The sequence below is a fragment of the Elephantulus edwardii genome, unplaced genomic scaffold, assembly GCF_000299155.1.
Source record: "Elephantulus edwardii isolate Elephantulus edwardi_28Jun2011 unplaced genomic scaffold, EleEdw1.0 scaffold00064, whole genome shotgun sequence".
NCBI classification, from domain to species: domain Eukaryota; kingdom Metazoa; phylum Chordata; class Mammalia; order Macroscelidea; family Macroscelididae; genus Elephantulus; species Elephantulus edwardii.
In genome coordinates, this window is record NW_006399814.1 from 1,096,185 (window position 1) to 1,117,917 (window position 21,733).

At 46.6% G+C, this 21,733-nt stretch overlaps 1 protein-coding gene across 1 annotated transcript in view; it reads left to right on the plus strand.

Moving 5' to 3' along the window:
• Positions 1-21,733, plus strand: part of TTLL8 (tubulin tyrosine ligase-like family, member 8) — a 118,468-nt gene that overhangs the window by 38,081 nt on the left and 58,654 nt on the right. Inside the window, exon 10 of the mRNA XM_006888115.1 lies at positions 17,208-17,356. Within this exon, the coding sequence (XP_006888177.1) occupies positions 17,208-17,356 (149 nt within the window). The remainder of the gene's footprint in view (positions 1-17,207; positions 17,357-21,733) is intronic.

Below are 21,733 nucleotides of genomic sequence, written 5' to 3' on the forward strand. Positions count from 1 at the left end.
ACATTATTCTTAGTTTTTCTTCTTTTTCCTTCTTTTTTGAGTCTGCTTTTTGCTCTAGCAGATCAGTGGTGACAATTTTGTCTTCGATTTCACTGATTCTGTGTTCCATCTCATCAACTCTGCTCATATGTCCCTCCATCATGTTGACAGCCTCTGAAATGCTGGAGCTTATATTTTGAATGGTGGATTCTTGTTTTTCCAGTGCCGCTAATGCCTTATTTGTGGATTGCCTTTCAATGTCAAGAAAACAAAAATTCTCACCAGTGGAAACACCATGACAGATGGAGAAAAGAGAGAAATTGTCCGTGACTTTATCTAACTTTGATAAACGAGCAATACGCTTGGTACCAGTCAGGAGATCAGGAGACATGTTGCACTGGGAAAGTCTGCAGTCAGGGACCTCTCCAAGTTATTGAGGAGCAATGATGTCAGTTTGAGGACCAATGTTCCCCTGATTCAGGCCATGGTTTTTCTGATCACTTGCTATGCATCTGACAGCTGGACAATGAATAAAGATGACAGGAGAAGAATTGATACCTTTGAGCTGCGGTGTCAGAGAAGAGCATTGAACATCCCATGGACAGCCAAAAGAACAAACAGATAGGTCTTGGAGAAGGTGCAACCAGAATGCTCTTTGGAGACAAAGATGATAAAACAGCCTCTCATATACTTCAGGCATGTTGCTAGGAGGCTATTCCTTAGAGAGGAACATCACGCTTAGGAAGGCGGAGGGTCAACGAAAGAGACAAAGACCCTCTACCAGGTGGATTGACACAGTGACTGCAGCAATGGGCTTGCACGTGTCAGAGGTGTGAGGACGGCCTGGGATAGGTCAGGGTTCAGGCCTGTTGTTCACAGGGTCGCTATGATCTGTACTTGACAGCACCTGACGACAGCTCTGCTGACTGTGCTGATGGGACATTTTCACTCTGTTCCAGCTGTAGTCAGCTCGTGCTGTAGATGAGGGTTCTTCAGCTTGACCCAGGTTTGTTTTTTTTCTTTTGATAATTTTTATGGTTTCAGGTTTTACCCTAGGTTGTTGAGCCAACTTGAGTTAGGTTTTGTGTAGAGCTTGTTGTATAGTTCTTGTTTCAATTGTCTACAGATATCCAGCTTTGTCAGCACTCTGTTAACAGATTCCATATCTTTTGTCAGACATCACTTGTCTCTGTTGTTCTTAGATCCCGTCTACTTGCGTACAACTCATAGCGACCCTGTGAACAGCAGACCTGCCATCCTCATCAATTCTGACATAGTCAAACCCGTTGCTCCTGACACAGTGGCAATCCGTCTCGTTGGGGGGCTTCCTTTCTTTTGCTGACCTGCTACCTTTCCAAGCATGTTGTTGCTTTCCAGGGAATAGCTTCTCCTAGCTATGGGCCTGAAGTATATGAGATAAAGTTTTGTCATCCTTGCCTCCAACTAGTGTTCCAATTGCACTTTCTCTAAGGTACATCTCTTTGGTCTTTTTTTTTCTACCAGTCTTTGCAATGACCTTTTACTTCCCTCATGGATGATATCCATTAGGTCATCCCACAACTCATCTGGTCTTGGTCATTAGTTTTCAATGTTGTTATGTGAGGTGCCATTGAGTCCACTATGACTCGTAATGTCCCTATGAACCGTAGATCTGAAACTTGCCCTGTCCTGAGCCATCCTCATGAATCTCTAATATGCTCAAGTTCACTGTGGTAGTCACTGTGTCGGTCTATCTTGTTAAGGGTCTTCCTCTCTTTCTCTGGCCCTTCCCCTTTCCCAGCGTGACGTCTGTCTCCAAGAATTGGTTCCTCCTGAGAATATGCCAAAAGTAAGTGAGACCATCCACCATCCACGCCTCTAAGGAGTACTCTGCACTTCCTTCAAGACAGATTTGTTTGTTCTTTTGGCCATCCATGGGATATCCAATACTCTTCTCCAACATCACAATTCAAAGCCATCAGTTCTTCAGTCTTCTTATCATCCAGCAAGAATGAAAAAGGTCATAACGAGAAAAGACCAAGACGGATGTCAGATGAGACTCTGAATATTGCACTAGAGCAACGAGAAGGCAAAGCAAAGGGAATAAATCAAGAAGTTAAGGAGCTGAACTGAAGATTTCAAAGGGCAGCTTAGGAAGACAAAGTATTATAATGATATGTACAAAGAGCTGGAGTCAGACAATCAAAGGGGGCAAACTCACTCAGCATTTCTTAAACTGAAGGAACTAAAGAACAAATTCAAGCCTTGGGTTGCAATACTTAAGGATGCTTTGGGCAGAATATGAAATTACCCAGGAAGCATTAAAAGAAGGTGCAAAGAGTATAAAGAGTCACTTTGTCAAAAGGCATTGGGGGACACAGAAGAATTTCATGAAACAATGTATGAGCAAGAATCTGTGGTGATGAAGGAAGAAGTTCAAGCTTCTCTGAAAGGATTGTAAAAAGAAATAAGGCCCCAGGAATTGATGACACACCAATTGACATATTTCAACATAAAGATGCTGCCCTGGATATGCTCACAAAGCTGTGCCAAAAAATCTGGATGACAGCCACCTGGCAAGCTGACTGGAAGAGATTGATATTTGTTCTCATTCCAATGAAAGGTAACCTGACAGAGAGCAGATATTATCGAACAATATCACTGATATCACATGCAGGCAAAATTATGCTGAAGATTATCCAAAAACGACTGGAACAGCACATCAACAGAGAATGGCCTGAAGTACAGACTAGGTTTAGAAGAGGTTGTGATACTAGAGATATTATAGCTAATGTTAGATGGATCTTGACTGAAAGCAGGGAGTATCAGTGGAATATCTATCTGTGTTTCATTGACTATGCAAAGGCATTTGACTTGGATCACAACAAACTGTGGCTGACTCCGAGAATGGAAATCCCAGAACACTTGATTGTGCTTCTGCGAAACCTATACTTGGACCAGGAGACAGTCATCAGAACAGAGCATGGAAACACTGCATGGTTCATAATTGGGAAGGGTGTACGCCAGGGATTTGTCTTATCTTCATACTTTTTCAATCTAAATGTAGAACAGATTACCCAGGAGGCTGGGTTCTATAAGGAGAAATGTGACATCAGGATTGGAAGAAGACTCATCAACAATCTACATTATGCAGATGTTACAACCCTGTTTGCTGAAACTGAGGAGGACTTGAAGTGCTTGTTACAGAAGGTCAAGGACTGCAGCCTTTAATATGGATTAAGCTCAACATCAAGAAAACAAAGATTCCCACCACTGGGCCGATTGGTAGCATCATCATCATAATAGATGGTGAAGAGACTGAGATTATTAACAGTTTTAGTTTGCTTGGCTCCACAGTCAACACTCTTGGTACCAGCAGCCAGAAAATTAAAAGATAAATTACATTGGGAAAATCTGCTGTCAGAGACCTCTCCAAAGTACTGAAGAACAACGATATCAGTATGGAGACTAACGTGTGCCTGATCCAGGCCATAGTCTTTGCAATTACTTGCTATGCATCAGAAAGCTGAACAATGACTGATGATAGAAGGAGAATTGATGCTTTTGAAATGTTGGAGAAGCTTAGTGAATAAACAATAGACTGCTAAGAGAACAATAGGTTCATCCTGGATAGGGTGATATCAGGCTTTGGGCCTGATTTGCCCAAAGGAGGAACCAGTCCTTGGAGAGGGACATCATGCTTGGGAAGGTGGAGGGACAGTGCAAGAGAGGAAGAACCTCGATGAGATGGATTGATTCAGTGACTGGGGTAATGAGGGTAGGTGTGTCAGAGACAATAAGATTGGCACAGGATAGAGCAGGGGTTAGGGCTGTTTTACATAGGGTCACTATGAGTTGCAGGCAACTCAACAGCACATAACAACAACTTTAAGATGTTCAGATGTAATTGAAAATACCACGTCCTGGATCAGACACACCTTGGATCAGACATCCTTGCTCTTTCACTCTCTAACGAGTTTCATGGATAGCAGATGTTCCCAGGGCAACACATTTTTTTGATTTCTTGACTGCTATTACCTACCTCTCTATGAGGAGAAATGTGGGGTCAAGATTGGTGGATGATTTATCAACAATCTGCTTTATGCATATGACACAACCCTGCTTGCTGAAACTGAGGAGGACCTGGAGCACCTGCCGCAGACGGTCAAGGACTGTAGCCTCCAATATGGATTGAGGCTCAATGTCAAGAAGACAAAGATTCTCACCACTGGACCAATTGGCAGCATCAGGATGGATGGTGAAGAGATTGAGATTGTTCACAGCTTTAGTTTGCTTGGCTCCACAGTCAACACTCTGGCACCAGTAGCCAGGTAATTAAAAGACATATTGTGATGGGAAAGGCTGCTGTTAGAGACCTATCCAAAGTACTGAAGAGCAATGGTGTCTCTCTGGAGACTAAGGTATGTCTGATACAGGCATGGTCTTTGCTATCACTTGTTATGCATCAGAGAGTGGAACAGTGACTAAGGAGGATAGAAGGAGAACTGATGCCTTTGAGCTGTGGTGCTGCAGAAGAGTATTGAGAGTACCATGGACTGCTAGGAAAACAAACAGATTCATCCTGGAAAGGGTTAAACCGGGCTGCTCCCTGGAGGCAAGGATTCTGAGGCTCCGTCTAACATACTTTGGACATGTTGTGAGGAGGGACTAGTCCTTGGAGAGGGACATCATTCTTGGGAGGGTGGAGGGACAGCGCAGGAGAGGAAGGCCCTCTATAAGGTGGATTGATTCAGTGACTGGGGTAACCGGGATGGGTGTATCAGAGACAGTGCGATTGGCACAGGACAGAGTAGAGTTTAGGGCTGTTGTACACAGGGTCACTATGAGTCGCAAGTGACTAGATGACACATAACAACATCAACAACAACAACATAATGACATGTCTTCTCACTTTGTGCTATTTCTTAGACATCTAGAAGACAACTACCTGGCCATTTGACTGAAAAAGATCAATATACATGCCTAATATAAAGAAAAATGATCCAATAAATATTGAAATTACCAAACAGTATGGTTAATATCACTATATACAGACTGACTTTTAAATACAAAGGCCCACCCACCAGATATTGTTTGCCTGCACAAGAGGCTTCCCACACAAGCTGATTTTAAATGAGATTAGATAATCAGCTTATACTTGATTGCTAACACAATTAAAAACACCCCCCAAAAACAAACAAAAAAACCCCACCCAAACAGTTTACCCCTCAGCTTTCAAGTAAATCACAAAAACTTACCCACCAGGATCCCTCAATACCCTTGGGCGTGGAATTGATTGTGTTTGCAGAGAATGTTGTTCTAAGTGGTACACCAATTGTCTGTCAGTTTGCTGTACTGAGATTATTTGGGGTTGCTGTGATACTGAAATCTTTGCCACTAGTGTATCAAATTCCAAAAGGGTTTCTCATTGTGGATCTGGTTTGGTGGAGCTCCCTGATAAAGACAGACTAGGAAGCAGGATGGGCTATCTACTTCCTAAATAAAAGACTTTTGCAAACTTTATGAACGCTAAATAAAGGGAATAGTTATAGTAGTGTAGTGGTAGCACCCAGATTGAAAGTCAGTTGAAACGAGGAAAATCAATAACAAGCATCATGTATTCCTTGGAGAGAGATGATGTTGGGAAGGAGGGAGGGTTGGCAAGGGAGAGGAAGACCCTCAACCAGGTGGATTGACATGGTGACTGCTGCAGTGGGCTCTTGTGGGTCAGAAGGTGTGAGGATGGTGCAGGACAGGACTGGGTTCTGACCTTTTGTTTGTCAGGTTGCTATGAGTCGTACTCAACTCAACATCACCTAACCACAAAACAGCAACCATGATTAATATCACCTGATGTCAGAGAGACTTTAACTGAAAGCAGTGAATACCAGAAAGAGGTTTACCTGTGTATTATTGATTATGCAAAGACACTAGACTGTGTGACTCATAGCAAATTATTGATAGCGTTGCAATGAATGAGAATCTCGGAACCCGTACACAGATAAAAAGCAGTTGTTCAAACAGAACAGAGGATACTGTGTGGTTTAAAATCTGGGAAATTTTCATCACGGTTGTATCATTTCATCATACTTTTTCAGTCTGTGTTCTGAGCATATGATCCTAGAAACGTGACTATGTGGAAAGGAATAAGGCATCAAGAAAGATTCATTAACAACTTGTGACATGCAGATGACATAACCTCATTTGCTAAAAGTGACAGGGACTTTGAGCATAGTGAAGAAAACCAACGACTGCAGTCTGGACTATTTCTGTGCCATCGAGTCAGGACTGACTCAGAGCTAACCCTCCAGTGTGGTTTCAGAGGCAGTAAATTGCATGGGAGGAGGTTTACCATCTTTCTCATGCAGAGCAGCTTGTAGATTCTAACTGAGGGCCTTTGGGTTGGTAACCCAACCCTTAGCCTAAGCCTCCAGAACTCCCATTCAATTACAGTTCACAATAAAGGGGAAAGCTCTCATGACTAGACAATAAGCAAAATCATGATAAATGGATAAAAGATTGGAGCTGCCAAGGATTTCATGTTACTTGGATCCATAGCTGACACTCATGGAAAGCAGCACCAAGACATCAACTAATGAATTGCACTGGACAAATCTTCTGCAAAAGACCTCTTACAGATATCAAAAACAATGAGGTCTTTTGGGGGATTAAGAGATGTTTGCCTCAGATCAGGATATTTTCAGGCACCTTATATGCAGGTGAAAAGTGAACAATAAATAGAATGCCACAGAGCAGCCAGTGCCTTGGGTCACGGGTTAGTGAAGAATAGTGACTGTTCACCGGTTGCCAGAAGAACACTTGTCTTTGAAGACTTACAGCCAGTCTGTCCCTTCACTGTTAGGGTGGTGACAGCAGGTGGCCAAGTTGTGTGAGCTTCGCAATCATAACGAACCACACACCTTGGGGAGGCTGTAGATCTTGAGATCTCTGGACAACAACCTGAAGGAGAGGAAGGTCAATATCATTTTGGTATAACAAAAACAGTGCTGTTCATCCTGTTGTTTTTTTGGGTGCTGTCGAGTCATAGGAAACTCATAGCAACCCTATGAATGAAAGACCTGAACACTTGTATAATTTTAATCATCTCTCCAAGTTCATAGAGTTTCTGGAGGCAAGCTGTTTTGGAAGTGGATGCCACTCCTGCTTCCAAGCTTCTTTTAATCAAGAAGCTCCACCAAACACAGTCCGTGGGTGACCATCATCACATTTGACACATCAGTGTCACAGTGTTGTTCATCCTACTTTGGTTAAAACAAACAACAACAATAAAAAGAAACAGACAAGTCAAGCCCCTCAAACTCATTGCTGTTAAGTCAGAACCAAGTCATAGCTGACTCTCCAATGACTTTGTGAGACTGAAACGCATACACAAAGCGATTGCCCATCTTTCTCTGTCAGAGCTCCTGGTGGGTTTGAACCTTGAGCGAGGTGTGGGATTGGCTGTCGGTGCAGCTCCCACCACCTAGACCCCAGAACTGGGTTGTAAACATTTCTGAGCGGCCACTTAAGATGCGGACATTGGTTTTTCCAGTCTAGAACAAAAAGGAGTAAAGAAAAATCAAAGGAAAATAGAAAAAGAGGACCAAGGGCCGCGTGGGTGTCCACCTTCACTGAGTCCAGAGCGACATGGTGGTGGACACCATTAAGTCGAGCCTGGCCCACAGCGGCCCCGTGGTCCCCAGATCTGAACCCTGTCCTGTCTCTGACCACCACTGCTGACCTTTCAAAAGGCGTCACAGCAGATATTCCCAGTTAGAATTGGAAAATATAACCAGTCTTGCTGTCTGTGGAGGTGGCTGAACCCCAAGACTGTGCCCAACTCTTTGCACCTACAACTAAACTTGCTCGTGGTTCGGCTTCCTGCCAAACAACAGATGTGCTTTTGAGGTGAAGAGAAACTCCAAGGGGTACTCACTCCCTAGACCAGTTAATCACAGGGAACAAAAGGGCCACATTTTCCCAGGAAGGAGCAGGAAGGGATAGGAGGAAACTCAGAGAGGAGATCTGAGGAGGCCGTTACAGTGTGGGGACTGCAATTAATGCCGTGCATCAACATCTGGGTTCAGGGGGAGCTCTGGTGGCCTAGTGGCAAGGAGCTGCAACTACAATCCCAGAGGCACACGGTTCGAATCCACCAGATGCTCTGCCGGGAAAAGGAGGAACAATCTCCTCCTGTACCAGTCAGATCTGATTTGACGGTACACGCACACAAAATAATTTAAAAAAAAATCTGGGTTCAGGAAGGAGGATGCTGAGGCTTTGGAAATGTTGTCGGGACAGAGCAGTCCATGGAAAAGGACACCATGCTTGGAAACCTCGGGGGTCAGTTTTAACTGACCTTTCCTCTTTTTAAAGAAGAAGTCCCACAGTGAGAGGGACTGATTGGGGGGCTGCTGCTTGAACTGGGACAGCAGTGACGCTGGCACAGGCCTGCAGGGTTTTGTTTGATTGAGCTTGGATAAACTCTGGCACCTTACAACAGCAGTATGTAAGGCACAAGTCCCACAAAACTGTTTTCAATGGACACGTATGGCTTCTGTACAATTTCAAACCCCTCAGCACCTACCGGAGGGTCAGCTGTGAGTCAGCCCTGACTTGACAACACATAACATAGAATTGAAGAGAAGAGTGTTTTAAACTCATGCTTTTGCCTTTGCCCTGTCCATCTGACCCAGTGGATCTGAGTTATTGTAGTATCTTTTCAGCTTGAAGGATTTTTTTTTTAGTATTTCTCTGTCACTCCAGCTTTGTTATTGAGCTCTATAGGGAATTGTTAAATGATTACACGTTTCAACCCCAAATTTCCGTCGCTAGTGGCCTAGGTGAACTTCTGGCAGTGCCCTATGTCCTGTTCCAGCTGGTTTTGAATGATCTTCAGCAGTATTTTCTTTGCATGTGGTATTAATGATATCGTTTGATAGCTTCCACATTTGGTTAGATCCCCTTTCTTGGGAATAGGAACAAATATGAGCCTCTTCCAATCCACTGGGCAGACAGCCATCCTCCAGATTTCCTGGCATTGACAGGTATGTGCATCCAAGGCTGCATCTGTTAATTGAAACAAGTCAATTGGTATCCCATAAATTCCTGGGGCCTTATTTTTTTGTTAATACCATCAATGCAGTTTCCACTGCCTTCTTCATTACCATTGGCTCCTGTTCATATTGTACTTCCTGAAATTTTTCAGTGTAAATCAGTTCTTTCTGGTACAGTGACTCTGTATTTCTTCCGTCTTCTTCTGATGCTTTCTGGGTCATTCAGTATACTGCCAATAACATCTTTCAATATTGCAACTAGAGGTTTAAATTTGGTTTTTAGTTCTTTCAGCTTGAGAAAGGCAAAGTGAGTTCTTCCCTTTTTATTCTCAAATTCCAGCTTTCTGCATCTCAGTCACCAGGACATCATTGCTGATGTCAGATGGATCCTGGTGGAAAGTAAGGAATACCAGAAGAATGTATGTTTGTGCTTTATTGACTATGCAAAAGCATTTGACTGTGGATCGTAACAAATTGTGGCTGACATTGGGAAGAATGGGAGTCCCAGAGCACTTAGTTGTGCTCATGCAAAACCTATACCTGGACCAGGAGATTTTTGTGTGAATACAGTAGGGGAACATTGCATGGTTTAAAATTGAGAAGGGAGTGTGTTAGGGTTGTATTCTCTCTCCATATCTATTTAATCTATTTAACTTGAGCAAATTATTTGAGAAACTAGACTCTATGAAGAGGAGTGTGGCATCAGGATTGGAGGGAGACTCATTTGTAGCCTGTATTACGCAGATGACACAAACTTGCTTTCTGAAAATGAGGAAGACTTGAAGCAGTTGTTGCAGAAGATCAAGGAATGCAGCCTTTAGTATGAATTACAACTCACTGTCAGGAAAACAAAGATTCTTACCAGTGGACTGACAGGCACCATGATGATGGATGGAGAAGAGATTGAAACTTCATCTTGTTTGAATCCACAACTAACACGCTTGGTACCAGCAGTCAGGAAATAAGGAGAAACATTGCCCTGGGAAAATCTGCAGTTAGGGACCTCTTCAGATTACTGAGGAGTTATGACACCAGTTTGAGGATTAAGGTGCATCTGACTCACTCCGTAGTCTTTCCGATCATTTACTATACATCTGAGAGCTAGACAATGAATAAAGATAACAGAAGAATTGATGCTTTTGAGTTGTGGTGTGGGAGAAGAGCACTGAACATCCCATGGACGGCTAAAAGAACAAACAAATGTCTTGGAGAGGGTGCTCTTTGGATACTTTGCCTCACATACTTTGGGCATGTTGCTAGAAGGTGCTATTCCTTGGAGAAGGACATGATGCTGGGAAGGGTGGAGGGTCAACGAAGAAGAGGAAGACCGTCCACCAGGAGGATTGACATGGTGACTGCTGCGCTGGGCTCTTGTGTGTCAGGAAGTGTGAGGATGGCATGGGACAGGACAGGGTTCAGATCTTTTGTTCCTAGGGTCACTAGAATCATACTCAACAGCACTTACCAACAACAGTAAGTGGCCTAGTCAGTAGAGGGTTGTGCTGCCAGCCCAGTGGTGGCTGGTTCAAATCCACTACCTGCTCCATGGGAGAAAGAGGGCAATCTCTTCCTATGCGATTTACATCCTCTGAAAACCTGCTGGAGGACTCCAGCACTGCGGCAGTGAGTTGTTGAGTTGAGTTCTATTATGAAAATCCTTTCTTTTTCAGACATTCTCATCACAAACTCAAAAATCAAACCTGTGGCTGTGGTGTCAACGTGACTCTTAGTGACCCTGTAAGACAGGGAACAGTTAATCCACAGCATTTCCAAGGTTGTAAATCTTTGCATTAAGCAGAGGCCCGCATCTTCCCTCCACAAAAGGTTTAGGGTTTCAAAGCACTAGCTTTCTGGTTGGCAACTGAGTGTTTAAGCGCTGTGCCACCAGGGCCCCGTGTTTTTGTCCTCATTGTTAGATGCCATCACGTTGACCGTGACTCAGCCCTGTGAACCATGGATCTGTCCCCTGCCCTGGCCAGGCACTCCTCACCGTCTTTGACATGGTTGAGCCCCTTGTCACTCTGTCAGTCTGTCTCACTGAGGGTCTTCCTCTCTGTTGCCGATCCCCGCCCCCCTTTCCAAACATGATGTCCTTCTCCAAGGACTGGCCCCTTGTAACAATGTGCCCAAAATACGTGAGACGAAGCGTCACCATCCTCGCTTTCAAGGAGCACAGTGGTGCCACTTGTTTTTGACTGTCCTAGGATGTCCCGTGTTCTCCAACACCGCAGCTCAAAGGCACCGATTCTTCTCCTGCCATCTTTATTCACTGTCCAACGTGACGACGTATAACAAGTAATTGAAAAAACCATGGCTTGAATCAAATGCACCTTAGTCTTTAGACCAACATCATTAGAGAGGTTCTTGACAGCATGGATATCGGTTAGTGTCTTTTAGTTATTTTAATATGTTTAAAATAGTAATGTAAGGAATATCAGGGGGTATTTAGAGGGGTTCCTTTCTTCCCTGAGCAGGGTCACACATCAAAGTTCTTTGCTTACCTCATACTTTTTTGTTGCAAAAGAACCATTTTAGGTAAAATACTGGGTTGCTTTTTGTTGTTATTGTGTGCCCTAGAACTGGAATGGAGCCAGCCCTCTAGCAGGCTTTTAGAGGCTGTAAATCACACAGGGAGAAACTGTGCATCCTCCTTCTGAAGAGAAGCTGGTGGATTTGAACCACCTTCCTTTGGGCTGACATCGTAACTACTGACAATTAAGCCACCAGAGCTCACTAGCTGAGTTGTTCTTTTTATGACTGTCTCATCAGAACTGACTCGTAGCTTCCCTTCCAGTAGGTTTCTGAACTGTCATGGGAGGATGTCACCTGTGCTTTTTCCCTTAAAGCAGCTGGTAGATTTGAACCATGTGCCTTTGGGTTGGCAGTGCAATTCCTTTCCACTAAACCACCAGAACTCTCTACAAAAGTCCTGCATACTACAGCAAGCCTGAATTCTGGTTCCACTTTGAGAGATGTGGGCTATTTGCTTGTTTATTAACTTTCTTAGATTAAACTGTGGAATCTAGCTCCTCTCTGCTGTGTAGGGACCAATGTGTGTTCTCAGTTTAATTTAAAATATTGTGTTTTCTTAAGTCTGATTTTCTAGGACTTCATGTAAAACCTATACTTGGACCAGGAAGCAGTCAACAGAACAGAGCAGGGAAACACTGCATGATTAAAAATCAGGAAGGGAGTGTGTCAGGGATGCATCCTGTCTCCATACCTTCTTAATCTAGAAGTGGAACAGATTACTTGGGAGACTGGCTTTATGAGAAGGATTGTGGCATCAGGATTGGAGGAAGATTCATTAACAACCTACGTTACACAGATGATACAACCCTGCTTGCTGAAACTGAGGAGGACCTGAAGCACTTGTTGCAGAAGGTCTAGGATTACAGTCTTCATTATGGATTGAAGCTCAACATAAAAAAGACAAAGATTCTCACCAATGGACCAATTGACAGCACCATGATAGATGGAGAAGACACTAAGATTGTTAACAATTTCACCTTACTCACCTCCATAATCAACATTCTTAGCACCAGCAGTCAGGAAATCAAAAGATGAATTGCACTGGGAAAATCTGCTGTCAGGGACCTTTCCAGAGTGCTAAGCAACAATGTCAGTCTGGAGACTAACGTGCACCTGATCAAGGTCATGGTCTTTGCAATCACTTGCTATGTATCAGAGCTGGACAATGACTAAGGATGACAGAAGAAGAATCGATGTCTTTGAGTTACATACCATGGACCCACCAAGAAAACAAACAGGTCTGTCCTGGAGAGAGCGAAACCAAATTTCTCCTTGGAAGCTGGGATTTTGAAGCTCTGTCTCAATTATTTTGGGCACGTGGACATGAGGAAATGGTCCTTTGAGAAGGACATCATGCTTGGAAGGGTGGGTGGACAGTGCAGGAGAGGAAGACCCCAAATGAGATGGATTGTTATAGTAACTGGGACAGTGGGGATAGGTGTGTCAGAATTAGTGAGACTGGCTCAGAACAGGGCAGGCTTCAGAGATGTTGTACATACGACTGCTGTAGGTCGCAGGTGACTCAATGGCCCATAACAACCACAGTCTATGTCTGCATATGTTGAGTTACACTCAGGTGCCTCGAACCAGTGAACCACCTAATACAGATGGAGTGGGATAAAGCGTTCACTTGCAGTTCAGGCGGTTTCCAGGTCTGGGCCGCCTTCGCCTGCACTGTGCCCCGGGCGTCTCTGCTGTTTGTGTGGAGCCGTCTTGTATTGAGGGAGGAGCAGGGAATTTGTCAAAGGCCCACCATGTCTGCCTCAGTTATGGAATTTCCCGGTGACATTTCTGGCGGAGACATTGCTTGCTTCTCATCAACGCCACAGTCTTAGACTAAGAGGGCCCTGGTCTTACCCATCTGCCACCGCAGTACTCCCTGAAGCTTGGGCTTGCTGTGTTGTGCTCCGAATCAGGTGGACTGCCCCTGCAGAAAGCGGTGGGTTTTCAAAACTGGTCCACCAGTCACTGCCGGTCAGGGTGCAGATGTGGGCAGTCTCCCCGGTGTTCTCACTGCAGATCTGGCATGTTGCCCCAGGAATTGCCTCCCCTGGCTGCGTTCCGACGGTGGATTTGCAAGCCCTGCAATGACTGCTTTTGGACACTGAGTCCGGCTTCCTCGTTGCTTTGTGAGAAGGGAGCTGCTCCCTGGTTCATGGCTGCTGGCTGGAGAGAAACTGGCTTCAACTCACCAGCCACTCTACTGAAGAAAAACGTAGCCATCTTCCTGCAAAAAGATTCACCACTTTGGAGATCCCACCAGTGCTGTTCTCCTCTGTCCACAGGGTCCCCTGGAGATGGCACCGACTTGGCTGCTGTGCGTGAGGTGTGGGGTTTAGGGAGAGAAGACTGACCACAGCTGTTGCTCTGCGACCCCAGGAACCTTGCCTTCTGTTTGGTTTTACTCTGAGCCTTGGTTGTAAGGTTCTTCCTCTTGACATTTCCGGTACCTCTGTTGCTGGAGTGTGGACGGGGTGTGTGTGTGGAGAGGCTGCATGTTACCCCCTGCTGTGCAGCCCGAGTTGGGAGCTTCATAAACTGTTCACACGTGGACTGACGTACGTAGGGTCTTATTGCAGCTATGTTCACGTTCTTGGTTGGAAGACTGAGTAGGGTAGAGACATTAATACTTTCCAATCAACCTATAGTTCAACATAAAATCTTAAAGATCTTTTCAGGGAAAGTAGGATGAATTGAAAAGCCGATTCTAAAACTTGTATGCAAATTTCCATGATATCTAAAGGCCCAGAGAGTCTTGATCCAGAGAAACAGAGGACTTACAGGGTGCATTTCAGAACCTGCAGTTAGAGGTCTTCGAGGGAGCATTTTGTTCCTTCCAGGGCGTGGTTGAGAACCTACTAACCATACACTGTTGGCAGCGGTGTGGTGTTGTGGCAAGGCAATACGTGGGCCTTGTAACAGAGTGGCTAGAACGAAACCTCGTAAGTATCATTGATTTGGGATAAAGGGCCACTCTAGTCCAGGGAGAGAATTGTCCTCCCAGTGAATGGCGTTCATGTGATGAGACATTCACAATAATGAAAAAGACCTTGGCTTTTGTGACGTGTATTTACCAAGGACACCTCAAGGCCCTGGACTGGAAGGGCGCCATCGACGTGGCATCTGGACACGAGCGTCATCACATTGTAAACATCGTGTAGCCTCTGCCTTGGGTTCCTCTGTGGTGCACAGTTTACCAGCTCGGCTGCTCACCAGAAGCTCGGAGGTTTGATCCCACCTGGAAGTGCCTCTGCAGGAAGAGCTAGAAACGTTCTTCCAGAAATCACGTTCTGAACGTGCCGTGGAGCACAGTGCAGTGTGACACTGAGTCCGAGGAACAGTGACAGTGGCTGGTGAGTGCATGTGGATCTCTGCCTTGATGGAAGAGCCTGGAGAATTCCCAACACGGAAGGAACAGAAGATCCTAGAGCCAGAGTCTCTCCTGCGACCAGCCGGGATGGCACCTGAACTGATCGGGCTTCAGGACCCAGCGGGCACAGGTCTGGGATTAATGTGTGTTAGCACAATCAGACATCCCATCAGAGAACAGACCGCTGCTCCTCCCAGATCCCGCTGATGAGAAGGAAGGTTGTGTCCCTCAGACCAGAGCACTAACTTCCTGGAGACCCGGGGTCTCCATGGTAAAGTCCCCGGAAACAGATGGCTTTGAGCAGGGCCTTAGCAGCCTAGCCAGCTCCCCAAGGGAGCCTCAGTGGACAAGGGCAGGAGGGGCCCCTGAAAACCCAGCCCACCTTGATTCAGATGAGGCTACTCTGGAACACTGCCACCCTGCAGAGTCCCCGAGGGTGTCCTCCGAGTGTCCACCTGTCCTAAGCCACAGTGCCCTGTCCACACGCTCGCCTTGGAACGTCTTTCTGCAGTGTTTACACACATCTGTAAAGCCTCTTTAATAAGACTACCTTTTTTTTTTTGGTGCTTCCTCAAAAAATATGGAACGCTTCACGAATTTGCGTGTCATCCTTGCGCAGGGGCCATGCTAATCTTCTCTGTAGCATTCCAATTTTAGTATATGTGCTGCCGAAGCGAGCACAGACTACCTTTTCTTAACAACTACATGTTTTATTCATGCTTTCTGGACACGAGACTTTGTAGGATGGTTCGTCTAGTTGGTGACAACTAACCCTACAAAGGACAGATCGGAACCTCACCCTGCCCTGCACGCCCGCGTCCACAGCTGTTATGTAAACACATCCCACTGAGGGTCTCCTCCACTTCACTGACCCTCGACCTTCCCAACCGGATGTACTTCCCTGGAACTGACCGCTCTGGACAAAACGTCTAAGCATGTGGCCTGGGGGCTCAGCTTCCTTACCTCTGAGCATTCTGGCTGCATGCCTCTCTTCCTCTAAGTCAGATTGCTTCGCTCTTGTGGCAGCCTGTGGGGTATTCGAGACCCTTCCCCAATTCTGTAATTCAAAGGAAGTGATTTTTCACCCCATCTTTCTTATTCACTGTCCAGCTCACAGATGCATAGGAACCAATTGAAAGGACCGTGGCTTGGATCAGGTGCACCTTCCTAGTTAAACTGACATCCTTGCTCTTTGAACTTCGGACTGGGCTTGACAACAGGCTTTCACAGTACAATGTGTCTTTCCTGCCTTTCGCTGTCTTGACTGCTGCTGCCGTGAGCGTTGATTGTGGATCTAAGCAAGAGGAAATCCTCCCCAACTTCAGTCATTCCCATCTATCATGATGCTGCCTATCGGTTCAGTGGTGAGGATTTTTATTTTCTCAATGCTGAAATGTAATTCATATTGAAGGCCGTATGCCGTCTGCAGTCTTGTTCAGTAAGTGCTTCAGGTCCTCTTCAGGTTCAGCAAGCAGGGTTGTGTCATGGGCATAATGAGGGTGGTTGATGAGTCTCCCTCCCATCCGGATGCCACGCTCCGCCTCATAGTGTCCACCTTCCCAAATCATTTGTTCAGCATACGGATTAAATATGTGTGGAGACAGGATACAGCCCTGAGACACACCTTCTCTTTGATGGGTAGGGTCAGTTCTCTACACGGGCTGTTTGAGAAGAGACCTGGGTGTCACAAAGCCCAGTTCATCCGTTTTATCGTCAGGGCTTTGTATGAGCTGTGTGCCAGATCCTTGTCTTCTGCACAGCGCTGCTGTATTTTTTTTAACCATCACATTTGGGTTTATCATCTAGCTCTAACAAAGCTTTGCATATTTGCCCAGGCCTGGGCTGGGCTCTTGGGGCCCATGGGTGCTGGTGGTTGTGGGCACGTTCTCTGCCCAGGCACTGGCATTGTGGAGTAGACTAACGCTGCTGATGCGGCCGCCAGGACCAGCTTTTCTTCACCCCTTAAATCCAGCCCAGCTGCAGGATTGTTCCCACCGGGGTGCCCTCTGTGGTGTCAGCTGTGGAACCCTGGGCTTAAACTGGCAGTCAGACCTGAGGGCCAGCATCTCAGGGAGACTCCCATGGGACAGGGTCCTGTGAGTCCAGTGGGCTCTGGGGGGCCCACCCAGGGACCTCAGGCCCCCGCAGCCTCTCACACTGAGTCACAGACCCCTGTCTAGCTCGGGCATGCTGCTGGCCATCTCTGGGTTGGTGGGGTGCACCTTCGGCCTCCCGGGGGCCAGCTGGGCCACACTCCCTGCTTACACTGTTCTCTGGCCCTTGTCTCACAGTGGCGGCGCCGTCATCTCTAACCTCAGGAACTACTTGTCACAGTGCCAGACTCTGCTGAACAGGATCGCATCCATCAACCCGCAGACGGAGATCGACGGGACCCACAACATCTGGATCATCAAGCCCGCAGCCAAGTCCCGGGGCCGAGGTGCGTCCATCTGGCTTTCCCCTGGGCTCCCAGCCGGGTGATGCACCTGAGCAGGTCAGTCCATTTCTTCATTCACTGTGGACGCAGTGAAGACTTCTGAATGGCCACTGTGGCCTGGGGACTGCCCCGGGGACTAGGAATGGCTTCCGAACCCTCAAGCAGTCAGTCAGCCAGCTAATGGGGATGGTGCTGGGGGCCGAGTGGCAGGCAGGGCTCTGGCCTCAGGAGACAGCACTTCCAGGTGTCAGGATGGCATCCCACCTGACATGGGCCACAGCTGCTCCTCCCCACACGGTGTGGGTCTCAGCTTCACCAACGCTGCCTGTGGTCAGGGGCCATCCGGTGGTTCCATAGTGACCCTCTGAGCGACAGGTGGAAATGCCACCCCGTCCATGCCAGCCGTGCGGTCCCTACCTGGGCCGGTCCTTGCAGCCTTGTCAGTCCAGCTCACTGAGGAGCGTCCGCTCTTTCTGACCCTCTAATGCTAAGATGAGGTCTCTCTCCAAGCTCTAGTCCCTCCCAATGGTATGGTGAAAGGATGTGAGGCAGTCACAGCATCCTTGCTTCTGGGGGGCAGCCCGGCTGGGTGGCTTCCTCAGTGGATCTAGTCCTCCTCTGGGACCCCTTGTGGACCCAGTGTCCTTTGCTAACACCATGATCCAAGGGCATCAATCCTTCAGCTGTGCTGAAGCCTTGTGCCGTGCCCTTGCCAAACTGCTGGCATCAACCCGTCCTGACTCAGTGCCCCATCACGAGCTCCCAAAGGCGCTGAAGCTTAGTGGGAGGATGCCTGGTGGACTGTAGCCACGGAGGCGCACGGCCTTCTGTAGCAGGGCCCCATGCTGCGGACATGCCACGGTCAGGCGTCTTGGTCCTCAAAGACCTCCTTGCTCTGTAGCGTGCTAGGGAAGTCTAGCAGGTTTGCTCGTTGTAATGTATCCTTTGATTTCTCGTGTGCTGCTGGTGTGTCAACTGTTGATCCAAGTAGATGGAAACCTTTGCCAAGTCTTCCATCTTTCCTCCCTCTGCCGTGATGCTGCTGTTGGTCCCATAGAGATTTCTGTTCCTGAGGTGACGGGAGGCCCACACTCAAAGCTCCAAGGTTTGGTGTCTCCTGTCAGTGTTTCAGGTCCCCCTCACTCTCAGCAAGCAAGACTGCAACCTGCATAGCAGAGGTTCAGATGAGTCCTCCCCCGGCCCCCCTGCCGTGCTGAGTCCTCCCCGGGTCCACGTGTCATGCTGAGTCGCTCTCCAGTGCTCATTCTGTGCTCTGAGTCCTCCGGTCCTCCTGGTGTACGCTCCTCCGCATAGCCCAGCTTCTGGGATTGTCTGCTTGGTGTTCAGGGTGAATAGGCAGGGGAAACAGCCCCAGCGCACACCTTTCCTTGACTTTAAGCCTAGCTTGTTCTGTTGGAATGACTGCTTCTTGGACTATGTCCAGGTTCCATGTATGTGCAGTGAAGTGTTCCAGAATTCCCGTTCTTTGTAATATTACCCGTGCTCCGTTACCCTCTCCAGTCGCATGCCTTTTCACGCTCAGCAGAGCACAGACAAACATCTTTCACGTACGCCCTCCTTTCACGGAGAACGCTCAGCAAGGATTCCCAGCCATGCTGGTACTGCTGTCATTCGCTGCCCCCGAGTGGCCCTGACCCTTGTGGAATGGAGCGGAACGACACGCATTCCCACACCCTCCCATGACGGGCTGCAGGTCAGGTTGTTGTTGGATCCAGATCTCCAGTCTTTTCTTCCTGGTCTCCTTGTTCTAGAACTTTCTCTACAGCCTGGTCAGCATCATAATGTAAAGGCTGTCATGAGAGACTGACTGTGCCGGCACGTGAGGCTCCTTGGTCAGGAATCAAACCTGTGTCCCTCGCACGGGAGAAAATGAACTAGTGGGTTACCACTACTCTCGTCCATTCTGTGTCTATAAGTTAAATAGTCTAGAGTTTCTTCTTCTCACCTTGCTCTATCTTGGCTACAGTAAACTCTCACCTTGGAAATGGGCCGAGGACTTCTCTGTGCGAGACAGTGAGCCCCACCGCCTGGCGGCTCTGCCAGCAGCAGGCTCCAGAGGGCAGGCCCTCGGCCAGTTCAGATCTCCCTTTGTGGGGATCAGTCTCCGGTTTTTCTGCTTCTTCTTCTAGCTCGCCTGTGCTTTTAGTCTATTTTCAACTTCAAGGAACCTGGTGGCCCAGTGTTTAAGGAAGGAATTCAGCTGTTAACCAAAGAGCTGGTGACCAAATCCATTAGCCATTGTCCAGGAGAAAGATGTGGTGACAACTTATGCCCATATAGGTTCCAGCCTTGGAGACGCTGGGGGCAGCTCCGCACTGTCCTGCAGGGCCGGCTTGGAATGTAGTGGGTGGCAGGGGCTGTTTGATGTTTGAGTTTCATGGTTCCTAATGGTGAGTAGGGAGCTCTGATGGTTCAGGGGTCGAGTTGTTTTACCAACCCCAAGGAATATGGTTCAGATCCACCATCTCCTCCACGGGGAAAGGTGGGCGCACTCTCCTCCTACGTGAAAACCCTCTCGAGGGTCAGCTACATGTCAGTTCCGACTTGATGGCACTCAACAATGATGAATGAAATGTTCAGTTTCTTCTGTAGAAGCAGAGTTTCACAGTGTCTTACTAACTTTGTTTATTTCTGAAGAACCAGCTTTTGAGTGTATTGTCAGTTTTCTTATGAGGATATTTGCCTCCTCCTTAACTCTGATTTCAGTGCTAAAACAAAATCTTTCTTTTGTAATAATTAAAGGTCTAAAGCAAAAATATAACAAATATCTGGTGTATAAATTGTTCCATGGAAACCTATGTCAACTTTCACCTTAAACTCAAAGAAATGTTAAGACTATGAATTTAACTCTCAGTACAGCCTTAGCTGCTGCCTAACCTTTAGGTTTGGAAGCTCTGGTGGCTTAATTATAAGGAGTTGCTTTGTCAACCCAAAGGCATGCAGTTTGAATCCATCAGCTAGCTGCTCTGCAAAAGAAAGATACTGTCTCCTCTTGTGCTGTTAATTGCCTCTGAAAACTCACTGGAGGATCAAGTATAAGTCAATTCCAACTCAGTGGTACATAACAAAAACAATCTTTAATAAATAAGCATTGTTCAACTTCCACAGGCATATGCTTGTTGTAGTTGTTTGTGCTGTGGAGTTGGAACTGACCCACAGCTGACCCTCCGGTGGGTTTTCAGAGGTGGTTTATTGCATGTGAGGAGACTGACCATCCTTCTCCTGTGGAGCAGCTGGTGGCCTGGAACCATGTGTCTTGGGGATTGCAGTGCAGCTTTTTGCAAATACTGTGGCTTGGTCATGCGCACCTTAGTCTTTAAAGTGATATCCTTATCTTTAGAACTTTAAGGGGGTCCTTGGGAGCAGGCTTGCCCAAAGCAATATGTCTTTTGATTTCTTGACTGCTGCTGTTAAGGGTCTTGCTTGTGCGCTCAAGTGAAATCATATCCTTGACAGCCTCATTCTTTTCTCCATCTACCAAGATATTGCCTGTTGGTCCAGCGGTGAGAATTTTGTTTTCTTAATGTTGAAATTGAAAGCTGTAGTCTTTGATCTTCTTCAGTAAATGCTTCAAGTTTTCTTCACTTTCTGTAAGCAAGATTATAATATTTGCATAATACAAATTATTGATGAATCTTCCTCCACTTCTGATGCCACTTTATTCTCCATTTATTCCAGCATCAAATATGGTGAAAAGATATAACCCTGACATAGACCTTTTCTGATTTAAAGCACACAATATGTCCTGTATTTATTTAAAGGATTAATTCTTGGTTCATGTACAGCTTTCTGTATGAGCACCATTGTAGTGGTGTTAGGTGCCATCAAGTTAACACAACATAGAGTGACCCTGTGCACAACATATCTGAGCCTTTTAAACCTCACAATCTCTGCCAAGCAGAAGTCCACCATGCTAACCACTGTCTCAGTCCTTCTTTTTGAGGGTCTCCTTCTTTTCACTGACCCTCACTTTCCCTAATGTGTGGTTTCTCTCCAAGGAGAGGTTCCTCCTGAAAATGTGCCCACAGTAAGTGAGGTGGTGTCTCCCCACACTGGCCTAGAAGGAATGCTCTGGTTACATTTTTTTCAAGACATATTTGTTTGATCTTTTTGTTGTTGTTGTTGTTGTTGTTATGGGCCATCAAGTAATTTGCAACTCATAGTGACCCTATGTACAAGAGTCCTAAGCCCTGAACTATCCTATGCCAATCTCACTGCCTCTGACATACCCATTCCGGTTACCCCAGTCACTGAATCAATCCATCTCATCGAAGGTCTTCCTCTCTTGTGCTTTCCCTCCTCCCTCCAAAACATGATGTCCCTCTCCAAGAACTGGTCCCTCCTTGCAACATGCCCAAA